The sequence below is a fragment of the Eurosta solidaginis genome, chromosome 5 (genome assembly GCF_040869045.1).
Source record: "Eurosta solidaginis isolate ZX-2024a chromosome 5, ASM4086904v1, whole genome shotgun sequence".
NCBI lineage: Eukaryota > Metazoa > Arthropoda > Insecta > Diptera > Tephritidae > Eurosta > Eurosta solidaginis.
This window is the reverse complement of record NC_090323.1, coordinates 220,827,732-220,844,404: the sequence shown is the minus strand read 5'-3', so window position 1 is coordinate 220,844,404 and position 16,673 is coordinate 220,827,732. Positions and strand designations below refer to the sequence as shown.

General features: G+C 36.5%; 1 protein-coding gene across 1 annotated transcript in view; it reads left to right on the top strand.

The window, feature by feature from the left end:
- The first annotated feature begins 985 nt into the window (after nt 1–985).
- dpr10 (defective proboscis extension response 10) overlaps nt 986–16,673 on the top strand; it is a 149,060-nt gene continuing 133,372 nt past the window's right edge. The window contains exon 1 of the mRNA XM_067792015.1: nt 986–1,194. Coding sequence (XP_067648116.1) covers nt 991–1,194 — 204 coding nt within the window. The 5' untranslated portion in view covers nt 986–990. The remainder of the gene's footprint in view (nt 1,195–16,673) is intronic.

Genomic DNA, 16,673 nt, shown 5'->3' with positions numbered 1-16,673 from the left:
TACCTCAAATAATAAGTATCTTAGTCAAAACGTATCCAAAACAATAAATAAAATCTACAACAAGTTAATAAATTCACCAACTCAAATATTTTTAGGTTATAGATATGCCGAAAACCCCATTGGTTTGCTATGGTATGGATATGGCTAAGGCGTTATGGTATGGGACCATTGACCAATTACATTGATTTCCATAAGGTTAGTTGGATCAGCTGTTTAATATGGATACGGATACATCAACTTTGCCAGGGCTTTTACCTATCCAGAATCAATCCCGATATACGCAATGTATGTGCTGCTTTTAACGTCTCCTCACAGGAACCCATCCGTCTTTTTAACTTCAATGTTGAACCAACGGCTCTAACACCCTTACCTCTATGGTCCCACACTTTCGAATAATCAAGCTTTCTCGTGCCTCTTTGAAGACAATTTTTGAGTGGCCGCATCTATACGATGCAGCAAAGCTTAGCTACAACAACAATTTAATTTTGTAACTAATACCGCTTAGAGTATGAAATTTGGTAATTAATTTAATATGTGTATGATTTCAATAAATGTTTAATCAACAAGCCATACTTATGTAATACTCACATACACTGGCTAACAGCATTCAATCATATATGTGACCCGGCCTATGAAAAGGTGGCTTATGAATTAAAAAAAGATGTTGCGAGAAATAGATGTTAAAGATAAAAAAAAAACTATCGAAACCAGAAAAAAAGTGGAAAAATTTTTTTTGAGTCATAGGCCACCTTTTCATAGGCCGGGTCACATATGTACATGTGCATAAGATATATACCACAGCGTGCATATTATCTAAATTTCACGGAATTTATTTTTGTATTTTCCTTGATGTAAGTATGTGTAAAAGTATACAGCGGAGCTAGTTACCATCAATTTTACCCTATATTTGACTTCCTTACTTGCCTTATTTTTCTCTTATAGCTTATTATCATATTTTTTAATCTTTATGCTTTCTTCTCAGGTCTGACAATGTGCTATCAAAGACTGTCCGTTAACAACAACAATCACAATAATTTAGATGCAAAGCCAACACATATGCCACCCCTACACTATCCGCATGGACACAGATGGAATGAGCCATATTTTGATTTGACAATGCCTAAAAATATCACATCACTTGTGGGTAAATCTGCATATTTGGGATGTCGTGTGAAACATTTGGGCAATAAAACGGTAAGTCAATATGTAATATATAAATATTTATAAAATTTTTCATATTGGTATACAAGGCTTATATGGCTGTATACAAAAATAGCTATGAGTTATTCCATATAAGAAGAATTATTAAGATAAGCTGCATGAGGTCGTCTCCAGCTGTTTGAAGTTACGCATTTATAACTTTGAGCACAAATTTTCCGGCAAACTACGACAAAAGCTCTTTGATTTGTCTTTGTATGTTTTGTGAATTAGAAGTTATGTAAGTTTTAAAATACAGCAAGTAAGGAAGGCTAGGTTGGGATGTATCGCGTACATACATACTCAGCTGCCAAATTACAGCTTCCAAAACTTTTAAATTCCCTTCTTTTAAAAGTAGGTGGTGCCACGCCCGTTGTCCAAAATTTCTATAGTTTTCTATTCTGCGTCATAAGGTCAACCCAACTACCAAGTCTTATCCCTTTATGCGTCTTTGGTAATGAATTATAACACTTTTCCGGTTTTTCGAAATTTTCAGTTTTCAATTTCGAAAAAGTGGGTTAGATAGAGATCTGAGATGAGTTCCCAGGAACTTACGTACAAAATTTCATTAGGATACATCAAAATTTACTCAAGTTATCGTGTTTACGGACAGACGGACGGAAGGACGGACATAACTAAATGAATTTCTTTTTTCGCCCAAATCATTTTGATATATTTGATTTTGAGGCAGACCATTCTTCAACTAGAATCCTAATAGGACAAATTACCACTCAGCAAACTCTGTATCGACATACATATATATATATCAAATTGCAAAGCTTTCAAATCGCATATTTTAAGCTGTATCCGAGTTTGATCTTCGCTTCCAAATCGTTAGATTATTGTTCTTAAGTCTACGTCAACAATAAAAGGAAAATGGTGAATCGGAGACTTGTGTGAACTAGTAAAAAGGCAAACTCATATGATTCATAACCGATTATAAGTTTGAAAATATTTTCAGCGTCAGTCTGGTGCTGTGACGGGCTAAAGGTTGGAGTCAGTGTGAGGAAATCGGATCGTGCGCTCATCTAAAATACTGGCGCCCTTCTAAAATACTGGTGCCCTTCTAAAATACTGGAGGTCCTTCGCCCACCTCTCAGAAGATGATAGATCTGTTTGCGTGAATCGTAACATATTTATGTAGCTTGATGCATATTTTTATACTTGTTCCTAGAGCTGGATATGATCATGTTTGTGATATCAACGAAATCGATCAGCCTAAATTCATTAGGAGTGATTTCGTTATAGAGGCTTTATTTTTCGATTCTGGACCCAAAAATTCCTTTTTTTCCACTCTGGCGTTGAAGGAGCTAAACACGGTTTTATGTCAATATGTTTTAGACGCTACTAGAATGGGTCTTAAATCTCATCATCATTGTTGTTGTTGTTGTTGTTGCAGCAGTACTTTTCCCCGTCCAATAGGCGGTCATCGATTTCCTTTAAAGGGTTTCGGAGGAGGCTTGCTGTTTCAACAGGGTTGGACCATAAAGAAAAGGGTGTTGGAAGCGTTGGTACCGCAAATAGTTGAGGATGAAAATTGTCCGTCAATTTTATGGCATAGCACATCAATGGATGGGCCGTGACCTGTTGCCATTATGGTGCATTCGTCAGCGTAGAACACATTGGAAACTCCTTCTGGTGGGAAAGGGAACTTCGATTTGCAAAAGTGGGTATAGGAAACTATTTTGTGCTACCCTTGTTTAATTATTTTGGGTATAAGATAGCGCTAAGTTTACTGTTCTATGGTGGGGTTTTTGATTCAGTCCACAATTTTTCACGATGAATCCAAAAACTCCTGTAAATGTGATCATCATCTATCGCATCTCTTGGCTTACGGTGATGTTATCTTCTGCTATTATGACGTTGAATCATAATCTTTTGCAATTATCGTCATCCAATCCGAGATTTGATTGTTTTTATTTTCATTGGAGCTTGGTTTAGCCTGGCGGTTCTCATCTCGGCGCACAATCCGATCAACGCTGATGATGGTGTTGTGACACACATTTGTATAGCGAACCGCTTGATCAGATACAGAACGGCTTCTTGTAGCTGTAGTTGAAGCCCTTCAGCTAGTCTTTAACCCTTTCACTATAATTGGGATCATGCTTCCCAATATAAATTTAAGGATTCAAGATTGGATTCGAACTCAAGGTCAGAACAATAACTTTTATGATAATTATTTTTTTCTTCATTTTTTGATAACTGAAAAATTGTTTTTTTTTTATAGTTTTGGCATAGTAGGTAGACAATTTTTCTGACAACCTGCCATAGCTGCGTAGATAGATCCATTTTGAAGGTTGCTACATTGACATGTTGTACATGTAATTTACCCTGTACAGTTCCATTGGGCACAATTCCGGGTATTTTGGTACATTTTACTCTTAGCTGGGAAATAGATCTTTTATACAATCCTTCTATAGATCTGTTGTGAGATCTGTAGGTCTATTTAGAGACCAAATTGGGTAAACAAGGCTGACATAACATTAAGCAAAATAAAGGAGTCGTAATTTACTTCGAACTCTCCTCGTTACAGACTATCCTTTGCCCTTTAGTACAAATAGTTTAGTATAAAAGTAGATTTTTCCCAAACACTGGAAGGTGTAATATCCGTGGGCTTAATGCAAAACTGAGACTAGATAAATATTTTTTTTTATGAAACTCGAATGACCCTTTTCAAATCACCAAATATCTTCTACCAGCAATGAAAATCAATTTTCAATCTCCACTATAAAGTTTTTGTGCCACCACTTACGTGGTTCAGTCTCTCAACCGATGATATATTTACTTTCCCCAAAATGAATTCATTCAACATCAGCCTCATGCGCCGGAGATGGAAATTCCGAAAACAAATATTATACCGGAAATTTGTAACATTTTTTGTATTTGCATAACAAACAAAGTCAAATGTTATAATGTTAAACAAGACAAAATGGTACGAGGCAATATCGGTTGAGTTTCAAAAAGTTCACTACAAGATCAACAAACAAGCAATGAGGAAATTTATTTTGGTTAAAACTTTTTGCTTATTCACATATATACCATTGCATTAAAGTGGCCGTAAACGGCTCAGTTAACAAAAAACATATTTGGCTTGAGTGGAAAAGCTAAACGGCTTTCAAATCCTCCATAATGATTGGCTTAGAAACATTCCCTGAAACGTTCATATTTTCCAGTTTAAGCTCCGACAATTAGAATTCTACAACTTTTCCATTTGAAGTTCAATTCAGTTCAGAATTCAAGTTCAGAATTTCCAATTTAAATTCAGAAATTTACAACTCAAGTTCAGAAATTTACAATTCAAGTTCAGAGTTTCCAATTCAATTTCAGAAAATTACAAATGAGTTCAGAAATTCCAACTTAAATTCAGAAATTTTCTACTCAAATTCAGAAAGTTACAACTCAAGTTCAGAAATTCCAATTTAAATTCAGAAAATTACAATTTAGGTTCAGAAAATTACAATTCAAGTTCAGAAAATTAAAATTCCAGTTCAGAAAATTACAATTCAAGTTCAGAAAATTTTTCAGGTATTTTTTTTTTTTATCCAATTGATTAAAAGTACGTAAGGGGGTAAATGTTAGCGTTCATAATTTGAAACATGGGTATGAAGCCTTACTATAATTTGACAGAGAATTGAAATTCTTAACTCACTTAAATAAATTTCGCTCACATGAAGGAGACAGTTATATTCTTGGGGGCACGAGAATTGGTCTGCGTTGAGTATGACAGCAGTGATGACGACTTGTCTTACACAGTCAACGGAGCATCCTCACTCCCGCAAGTAACGTATAGGCACTATGTGCACAGATCAAGTCTTCCTTCAACTGCCTCTCAGAACTCTGTGGAGGTCTCCCCCTTCCACTACTTTCAAACTGCGGTATCGACTGAAGTACTTTCATGACAGGAGCTTCCTCATGCACACTGTTGCAAAGGGTTATCCTCCGTTTGATTTCTAAGCTCGGGATATACACGCCTTGGAGAAAGCTTGTGGTTCAGTATATCCAAGCCACCATTGTCAACGAAGCATTAACACTTTCGCAAGTAACATATAAGTATTACATTACGTAGTATGAATTAGAATAACTTTTGGAGAAATGACTCCCTACGTATAAATTTCTGAACTTGAATTGTAATTTTCTGAACATGAATTATAATTTTCGGAACCATGTAGAATTCACATTTTTTAAATTTAAATTGGAGTTTCTGAACTTGAATTGGATTTTTCTGGGCTTGAATTGTAAATTCTGAGCTTGAGTTGTAATTTTCTGAACTTCAATTGGAATTTTTGGAACTTGAGTTGTAAATTTCTAAATTTTGACTGGAAAGGTTTGTATGTGTCATATATTTTTATCTATAAAATATTACTCTTCTTCAATTTAGGAATACATGATAGTCACCATGATAGTTACATCCAATAATAGGAAGTGATATACTTAACCTACACTAAATACACTACTTACTAACTTAATTGGTACTTGACCTTTTGAACGGTTTTGGCCGGTTAACGAGTCAAACTAATCGCTTCTTAGCTGGACACACTGGCGCAAGTTGGTAATAACAAGGAAATTTATATCGTTTACAACTGGATCTTCCAGGCCACCCTTTTCCTTTAATTCTATAGGCGGGTTGCGATAAGAATACCGCATTGGCCGGAGCATCGTTTCTCATTCGCATAACATGTGCTTTAATTTGCTGGACTATGTTGATGTCTGGCGGCCACCGTCGTATGATGGTAGCGTTCTCCACCTACCACACCTTATGCCCTGGGTTCACACCCCGGACAAAGCAACATCAAAATTTTATAAATAAGGTTTTTCAATTAGAAGAAAATTTTTGTAAGAGGGGTCGCCCCTCGGCAGTGTCTGGCAAGCGCTCCGAGTGTATTTCTGCCATGAAAAGCTCTCAGTGAAAACTTATCTGCCTTGCAGATGCCGTTCGGAGTCGGCATAAGACATATAGTTCCCGTCCGGCCAATTTGTGGGGAAAATCAAGAGGAGCACGACGCAAATTGGAAGAGAAGCTCGGCCTTAGATCTCTTCGGAGGTTATTGCGCCTTAAATTTATTTATTTTTTATGTTGATGTCTGCATTAAACTCATTCAACTCACCGTTAATTATTCTCGCCGTCGTAAATCTTTCGTAGAACTTTTCTCTGGAGGACTCTCAGAGCCGCTTCGTCAGATGTTCTCAGTGTCCATGCTTCTGCACCATATAGCAGGACGGACTTGATAAGTAACTCGTAAGCATAATTTTTGTTTGCCGTAAGAGGACTACACTTTTAAATTGCCTTCTTGGTCTAAAGCAGCATTTATTTGTAAAAGTGATTTTGCACTGGACTGAATGTCTTTGTTGTTTTTGTTAACTGTGTTTCCTAACTAAACGAAGTCCTTTACTATTTCGAAACTATGGCTGCCAACAGGTCGAGAGCAGCACTGATAAAGTTCAATCAGCCGATTTAAGGTGCGCTTCAATCTTTCGCTCGGTTGATGCCGTGACAGTTAGCGCAGTTTCTTGTGGACCGAGCAAAGAACACTTAGATTCCAATTGTCAGCCATGCGATGGTACGAACATATTTTGCAAAGAAGCTGATGCATGCGTCTTTTCAACTCCCACCGCAGGCAATCTATCAGCGCCTTCGGCCTTTTTTTTTAATCTGGCTGTTGTTATTCTGCCTTCGTAATAGTCGGGTCATCTCCCCTGGGTATTTTACGCTCTCTTCATTTAGGAGAACATAAAGTGTTCCATAGATAATCTAAGCACTATCTGGATATCGGTTATCAGGTCCGGTTTTCGTTTTTGCAGGAGTTTTCCCCGAGCTTAAGACCTTCTGTTTTGTGCCAAATTTGTTGGGAAAATTTACGAGCGTTATTGTTTCTGGTGGCTAAGGGTTCAAGCTCCTTGCACTCACGCCCTTCTGCCTCTATTTTTTTCTTCCCAAAAAGGTATATCGGTTGCTTTAAGCGTAGCTCTGTAGGTAGCTACCTAAACTGTCGGTTTTAAATTCGATTAAAACGAGGCATTCTTCATCGCACCCATTGTTTTCCGTGGTCGCCGGTAACAATTTTTTTTTTCGGTGGCAGTACGAAGTGCTATACAGATATGCTCCCATTGCCTCTGCGTTTTGTCGGGTTGACTTAAGCTCTTATAGAGCAGGTGTGAGAATCGTGTTGTGACATCGTTGACAGTTTTTTTGTTTCTTGCTTAAACTCACGCAGAGACGCGCGCATATTTTAGCACCGATAAGATAGTAATCAGATACGATGATAGATCTGCAAATTCTACGTTACGTCTATCACAACTAGTCAGTTCGGTGACATGCATATGTTCGATCTGGTTACATGACTTTGCATGTGTATGAGAAGTATATTTCAGCTTTAATATCCATTAATGTTCATGATTTCTATATAAATAGATCCCTATGATATATATGAAAGCACACATCTGGGTGTATAATGATCGGTTGCACCTTAACTTAGACTTCCTTACTTGTTTAGTTAGTCTGTGGTTACGGTACTTTCGCGCTGTTAGCCTCATACAACTATCAACAAATTTCAATTATTTGGCTTTATCTATCGTCAATTTTATACAAAAGAGCAAGTACATCTGAAATTCCTCCGAAATATTTACCAAGATACCCGGAAAAAGTTATTTGTAGGTTTTTTTATGTTCCGGTGGAAATAAGGAATGCAAATAAGTTCAAACTCGTCAAACTAAAAGCAAAATAAAGTGTGCACCTTCTTTTCAGAACAGTCCTGATATAGTAGTTAAGTTGTTTTAGCTTTATTTTATCTCTATTTAGATAACTACTATTTAAAATTTTTAATAATTTTACGATCATAGTATTATCTAAGAGAAGTGCGGCAAATCTTTTAACCAGATCGCTGAGCAAGCTTCACTCAGTCTGGTATGGGTGCCTGGACACTCTGATATATCGGGCAATGAGATGGCTGATGAACTTGCAAGAGGGGCACATACATTCCGCTTTTGCCGTCCTGGAAGGGATTGAGCATACCGCTCGCTACCTGTAACCTCACTTTGAAAGGGATTTTCTTTAAGCAAGCGGGTGTGAGATGGAGCAATCTCGAATCCTGCTACCACACTAAGATCGTTGGGCCTGTATGGGATGCGAAACGCACAAGAAGTCTCCTTCTTCTTGGAAAGCGGGACAAATCTCTGGTGGTTGGACTTATAACCGGCCACATAGCAATCGGGAAGCATGCGGGTGCTCCCTATAATGATTACTGCAGGAGCTGCAAAGACGAATATTCAAGCATTTTCTGTGCGATTGTCCAGCGCTTTGGCGCAAGAGGAAGAAATCTCTGGGATCTCCCTTCTTTGACGATCTTTGTGGTCTGGCTAAGTTGGAACCTAAGGAATTCCGGACACTTGCTGAACCTACCTGTTGGTTTGAGTAGTGGTATCATAACTGGACCTTTTTGGGCCTAAGTGCACTGGTGCTCGCAGCGGTGGCCACTCTTACATATCATTAGATTCTTTGCTTATCCTTACTACCCTGCTGCAAAACCCTTTCCAACTTGGTCATAAAAAAAAGCATTCTAGCGCTAGCATGAAGACTTTAACTTTCTTAAGGATTGCTACATTTTCTTTAACTTTCAATAAAATCTATCAAAAGTAATACATTGTCTATCATTATGCGCAAAGCTGTAGATATAAGAAATAAATGTTTTTCAATCAACCATCATTGCCCGGTTTAGAGGGAATAAAATCATTCCACTTTCATTCCCGAAAGCACGTAAAGGCGCCGTTATCGCTAACTAACGGGGCAATAAATCACAAATGCTACATAAAAATTGTATAAAAAATCCACGCAACTGTTTGCCAAAACGTTAAGAAAATTACCTTCGCTTGTGTGCTGAAATATCGATGAATAAAAACGCATATTGACATGATAGACTGTTTTAAAAAATTACATCGTAAGCTTCCCTTAGGCGTAATGACATAAAGGAATCGAGAAAGATATATACTTCCTTATATCAAAATTATCTGCATTGAAAAATAATTCTTAACTTATTGCTGATCACGAAAACCCAGAATATGATTTGAAACTAACTTTCAATTTGTTTTTAGGACATGGTCTAATATATGTTTTTCCACATATGTATATCCAACTTGAGTCCTTTGGGGTTAGGCTGCCAAATCACGTGTCTTCAATGTCATTTGTTGCAATTGTTAGATTTTTCTCACCCATGCGCGTTGGCTACAATATGTGAAAACTGAGCTATTACTAATACATACAATGCGACATGGGACATGGCCGTCTGCGCAATAAACGTGTTGCATGCCAAAAACTCAAGAATCAAATATTTCAACACCCACCTGCCAATACAACAACATATAAATATTTCAAGAATCGACAGTTTACATTCCAAATTGCAATACAATGGAGAAGAATGAAAATTAAACAACAATGGCATTAGAAATGCTAGCGAACCGAATGCACGTACCATAAGCATGTAAAGGGGTTCCATGTTAAACAATTAATTTTATCAATTTTTTTTTTATACTCAGAGTGCTTTGCATACAGAGTATATTAACTTTGATTGGTTAACGGTTGGTTGTACAGGTATAAAGGAATCGAGATAGATATAGACTTCCATATATCAATATCATCAGAATCGAAAAAAACTTTGATTGAGCTATGCCCGTCCGTCTGTCCGTCTGTCCGTCTATCCGTTAAGACGATAGCTTGAGTAAATATAGAGATATCTTCACCAAATTTGGTACATGAGCTTATCTGGACCCAGAATAGATTGGTGCTGAAAATGAGCGAATGGGGATGAATGGGATGATAAACACGCCCACTTTTTATACATATAACATTTTGGAAAACACAAAAAACCTGATTATTTAGTAAATAATACACCTAGAATGCTGAAATTTGATGTGTGGACTGACATTGAGACTCATGACAAATTTTTTTTTTTAAATCGGCGGGGCGCCGCCCACTTGTAATAAAATCAATTTTACAAATATTATTAATCATAAATTAAAAATCGTTAAACCTATCATAACAAAATTCGGCAGAGCGGTTGCCTTTACTTCGAAGAAAAATTAACGAAATCGGTTATGGACCACACCCACTTTTATATAAAAGATTTTTAAAAGGGGTCGTGGACGAATAAAATAAGCTATATCTTTGCAAGAAAGTGCTTTGTGTCAATAGAATTTTACTTTCTAAATTGAATTATAACATTCAATTGGAAAATACGAAAATTTTTGACAATGGGTTTGGCACTGCTCCTTTTATGACCAAGCAATATTTTATGTTTCGGGAGACATAACTCGAAGAAAAATTAACATATCGTAATGAAATTGTGTACACATATTTTTTGCCTTATAGCGGAAAATGTTTCTAGTAAAAATGGACGGGATCGGTTAAAGACCACGGCAACTTAGATATAAAACAAGTTTAGAAGGGTCATGGACTAGAATAATAAGCTATAACTTAGCAAAAAATTGTTTCGAATCAATGATATTTCACTTATCAAGTTTTATTTTAAGAGGAAATGGGGGAGACATTTTTTTTAAACTGGCGGTGCCACGTGTTGTGCAGAAAAGTAATTTATCTGAAAAGAAATGTACAATTGAATCTCACGCTGAGTATATAATGCTCGGTTACACCCGAGCTTAGACACCTTTACTTGTTTTTTTTTTTTTTTTTTGCATTAATCGATAAATGCCGTCTCTTTAGAGTGCTGCTCGCTATGGAGTAGATTGGTTCGGTAAACGATAATAACATGACTTACGTATATCGTTCTCAATTGAAGGCAGATGTGGATGAATTCATGAATGCCAAAAGGTGATATCGACACTGTTGAAAACATTTTCTGTTATTTGGTTTAAGCCACGCATAAGTCAGTTGGCCCAAAGTGGGGATTTTAATTTTATGAAAATACTAGCAAACCGGCAGACGTTGTTCTGCACTAGCTTTGGTCTATCTGCATAAGTTTAAAAAGTTTTGACCCTCTTAGTCTCCCTCCCCCATTTTCTAGTTCTTTTATTTACTTCTCCTATATCTTTCTCTTTCTATGTGTGACTGGCACTCTGTCGCTGTTTGGACTGCTGCTGGCAGCGCGCTCCCACTATTGTTCTACCGTAGTTGGCGGTTTATCGCTCTGTGGGTGCTTTGCCGCTGTTGGCTAGTGTGAACTCTAGCAGTTGGGCGTCGACGATGTGTGGCCTCACGGTCGTCTGTGGCGGAACGGCAGTGCGTGGCCTTAAGTCTATAATGGGTGAGGAAAGCTAACAGCACTCAAGTACTTCTTTGGATGGTGATATCTCGCGTTGGTTAAAAGCTTTGTGCTATCTATCACTCTTCATCTTATATTTGTTTGCTATCATTATTATTATTATTACTAGGCCGTGAAGCACTGCGATCTTTGTGCAGATTTATTGTGCATGATCTTTCAGCGCAATTTTATATCTGTAGGCTTTTGATGTATCTAAGTACCTCTTCAGGCTTTTTACTCCATATAACATAGGGAGTAAGAGTCACACCACCTAGACGACGTTTCATCCTCCAGCTCACAGAAACGACAAATTTGAGTATCGTATAAATTTAACTTACTTAGGCGATATCGTAGACCACAATATCCCGTATAGTATCCACTTAAGGGTTCTTAGGTGCTCTCTGCTTAGATTAATGAGTTTGACTGATACTTTCGTTGCCGAAAGTATGAACAGTTTGGCCTGTCTTTGCCCTAGACAGTCAATCCAGTGACGTCTGAATTATTTAGTTTCCCAGTTACTTATAGTTTCCGTGGTGTATGCCCTTGTAATTCCAAAAAAATGCTCTGGGCCATAGAATGCTGCTATCTCTGCTTTGCTAGGCAATCTGCATGTTCGGCTGCCGTTATGTGGACTTACTGCGTCTTTTATATTTATGTTGAAGTTGGGTGTTGTGTCTGTGGTGGTCATCTAGTGTGGGACAAACTTAGATATAATATTTAGTTCCCTAAATCTTCTTAACTGAATTTTCTGCTATTGTAGGTTATTCCAAGTACGCTCTAAAAGAATATTTTACTCTAAGCATACATACATGATATTATTGTGCACATAAAGTACCATGAATATATAGTCGCCATGTTCTCATATATACTGGTAACTCTTTGCGCGTTCGAAAATATATTATCGAGTCCTGTTAAGAACTTTCGAGTTAACGCTTAAAAATTTGAGCATAAATTTTAAACCTTTGATCGGTTCAATCAATGTTTCAAACTTTTTTAACATAAATTTTAAACGTCCCAATTCAATACTTATTTTTTGAAGTTATATTTATTTTGTTGGTGCGTGATGACTGACATTAAGATGTGACAGAAAATTAACAGGTTGCAGTTCGAGTGGTTGTTCGCTGTGAACTGTGTGAGCATACTTGCTTTGAGTGCGACTTTCACCACGTCACATTATGCGTCACATATATATGTACATATTCAATTAGATCGAATGGTGAAAAAGCCAGCATTCGCTAGCGTTATTTAACTTCGGGAGTTCATTTGTATGTACGTACTGATGTACGTATGTATGCATGTGCTTTCATTTCAAAAGGAGCACAACTCAAGTTGGAAGAACAGCTCGGCCTAAATTCCCTTCTGCAATTGCATACAATTAAAAACTATTTTTTAATAAAGACAAAGAAGTATAGCCATTCACGCGCCTACATAATTACGCGAACCTACTTTTTTATTTCGTTAATAATATTAACCTTATTCTAAAAAATGTTTTTAATCTAAAAAATGTTTTACGACAAAGTCCAAGACGTGAATAATACCTAAAATTATAGACTTTGAGAGCCATCTGGTTTGTCGCTGACAACATAACCCATAACGCACAAACCTGGACCGTTAAAAACAAAAACTAAGACAGTTCTAAGCGCAACGTTTTGACAGGCATGCGGTTTCCTCAAGTGTGTTTCTTTTAGGATCGGCGGCCATATTGGGGACGCGTTAGTACACAACCGGCTGGAAAATTGCTTTATACAGAGTATTTTTGGGTGTAGGACAGACGGTAGCGTAATGCCATCGATGTTGATGTCCAATACGGCCGACATTTGCCTTGACCACTTTGTAAATAAGGGTTTGGTCGGTGAAAGTGCCAAATTTTGTGAGGTGTAAAAACTGGAGAGACAAGGAGGATGATCTGCAATTGTATAACATTGTTCATCAATGTATGTGCTGCTTGCCACATTTGCATAGGATAATAAGTTAACTCCTTCTGGCGGAGAGGGGAGCTTCAGTTTAATTCTTTTGAGTTTTAATTCAACGCTTCTGAACTGCACCGACTCCTACAACACAGATAGTTTGCAGCTCAATTTTTTGATTGGCTGGAAGAGTAGACTCCTTCAAGCTTTGCAGTTACGTGCTGTGATTGACTGTCTCAAAGCATAATTTAATTTGGACAGGTGTGTGGGATTGTGATTTTAATTTCTTTAATTTATTTGGGTGGGCATTATAACTTTAAACTGCCAAATAACAATTTATTAGCTAAAGAATAGCGTTACAGCTCTTAGAAAAAGTTGCTTCCTGTTCAAATTTAGTTGAAAACAAGTAAGGAAGTCTAAGTTCGGGTGAAACCGAACATTACATACCCAGCCGTACACTTGAAATGCTGTTGTCGTTTGTTTTGTGTGCTTAACCCTAGTGAGATAACAAACGTCTCTGAGACGTGCATCGCTTTAATTTTGCTCTCAGTCTCTCACAATCGTAAAGAAGGAACATTCTCATTCTCAGTTTTCTCAGCTATCATTATCAGCTTGTCAGTGGGGGGTGTTTTTCAGTAGTAACTTTTTTGTTTGCTGAAATATAAACGATTGTTTTTAAAAAAAAACCTTTAAGAGACGTATCGTTAACTTTTACGTGACTACAAATTTTATATGTAATTTTTGCCTAAAACTGTAATTTTAGTTAACATTTTTATATCTTTCATGAACATGAAATTGTAAATTAACTTTGGTCCGATGTTTGTAACATTGAGAAATATAGAAGATAGACTCACCATTAAGTATACCGAATTGATCAGGGCGACGAACTGAGTTGATATAGCCATGTCCGTCTCTCCGTCCGTCCGTCTGTCCATCCGTCTGTCTGTTTGAACGCAAACTAGACCCTAAAATTTTGAGATATCTCAATGAAATTTGGAACAAGGATGTATTTTTGTATTATATTAGACATTTTTCAGATCCGGTAGGATCGGACCACTGTAACATATATCTCCTATACAACCGATCGTTCAGATAAAACGATTTTGGTCATTCCTGCTGCAATTTAGAAAGTATAAACGTGAAACTCGGTGATATATATTCTAATATATCATAGAAGATATCCTGAAAAAATCACTTTGATTGGAGCTATATTTAGTATATATCCCATACAACCCATCGTTCAGACAAGGGGGCTTTTTGCCATTTTTTATTTTATATATATGTTAAAAATCGTTAAGGTGTGTACATCTGTTCACTATATATTTCTTATCTTATACATCCTATTATTTGGGGATTACGAACGGGATAAAAAAATTGTTCAGCTCCATTCATGAAAGGTATGAAGTCCCGCCCTTACTTGTTTTAAGTATAACTTAAAACAGTTAATTCATTCAATTTAAGTACATAAAAATGTATTTTATTTTTATTTTTTTGCTATAAACTGACGTCCTTCAAAAAAGACTGATTTTTATAAGGACAGGTCAAAGACAAGTCAAACTTAAATTTAATATATTAAAAAACAATATTTTTCTTTAAAAAACATTTACATAAAGTGAATATATATCAAATAAATGATAAATTTTTTCTAGGGTTAATAGTGTTACAAGGCTGCGCAATAATACATATACATATAGTTCTATTCTGAACTAATTTTTCTTCGAGTTATGGCTTCCGAAACATAAAAATTGCTTGGTCATAAAAGAGGCGGTGTCACACCCATTTTCAAAAATTTTAGAGTTTTCCAATTTAATGTTATAATTCAATTTAGAAAGTAAAATTCTATTGACACAAAGCTTTTCATCGCTAAGATATAACTTGTTATTTTCGTCTACGACCCTTTTAAAAATCTTGTATATAAAAGTGGGCGTGGTCTTTAACCGATCTCGTCCATTTTTCCTAGAAATATTTCCTGCTATACGAAAAATTTGGGTACCCGGTTTCATTACGATCCGTTAATTTTTCTTCGAGTTATGGCTCCCGAAACAAAGAAAATTGCTTAGTCATAAAAGGGGCGGTACCAGCCCATTTTTTTAAATTTGAAGTTTTTCCTGTGTTCTGTTATAAATCCACTTGAGAAATGAAATACCATTGATATAAAGATCTTTTTTGTAAAGACATATGTAGCTTATTTTATTCGTCCACGACCCTTTAAAAAATCTTTTAGATAAAAGTGGGCGTGGTCCTCAACCGATTTCGTTAATTTTTCTTCAAAGCATTCCTTATAGTAAAGGCAACATCTCTGCCGAATTTTGTTATGATAGGTTTAACGATTATTGATTTATGATTAATAATATTTTTAATATTGATTTTATTACAATTGGGCGGTGCCACGCCCATTTAAAAAAATTTTTTTTTCAATTTTTTATCAAGAGTCTTAATATCATCCCACACGTCAAATTTCAACATTCTAGGTGTGTTATTTACTAAATAATCAGGTTTTTGTGATTTCCAAAATGTTATATATATAAAAATTTGGCGCGGTTATCATCCGATTTCACTAATTTTCAATACGAATCTATTATGGGTCCAGATAAGCTCGTATACCAAAAATGGTGAAGATATCTCAATACTTACTCAAGTTATCGTGTTAACGACAGACGGACGGACATGGCTCAATCAAATTCTTTTTCGATATTGATGATTTTGATATATGGAAGTCTATATCTATCTCGATTCCTTTATACCTGTACAACCAACCATTATCCAATCAAAGTTATAATACTCTTTGTACAAGTACACCTGGGTATAAAAAAAAACCAAAGCTGCTGAAACCATGGCACTTCAGGTTCATAGCACGAAACCATTCAATCATTATTGACGTAGTTTCCTATTTGAGTATGCCCTGCAGATGTTGTTTCCTGTCATAGAAGAGTTTGGATCATACACAAACATATGCACAAATTTCATCACTAGCTCAACACCTTCGCGAAGCTTTTTCTGTGAATTTACTAAATTTTTTTCATTTCCTTTCCACCTATGCATACATACTAACACTGTTACGTAAATCACGACATACCGGCGACGCACTTTTGTTAAACTGCAAACACTCCCTCAAGCGCAAGCGTGGTTTTATTGCATAAAGCAACTGTTTATGTGCAAGTAGTTCGAGCTTTTAACCACTTGGCAATGGGCATTACCTTTGATGCACCACCGAAAAGATATGTATATCTGTATCTATGTATGAACATACTCTCGTACTTCGAGGTACACAGTATTGGCGCCATTGGCAAACCAACAACAACATCATGGCTAGCAGCCAGCA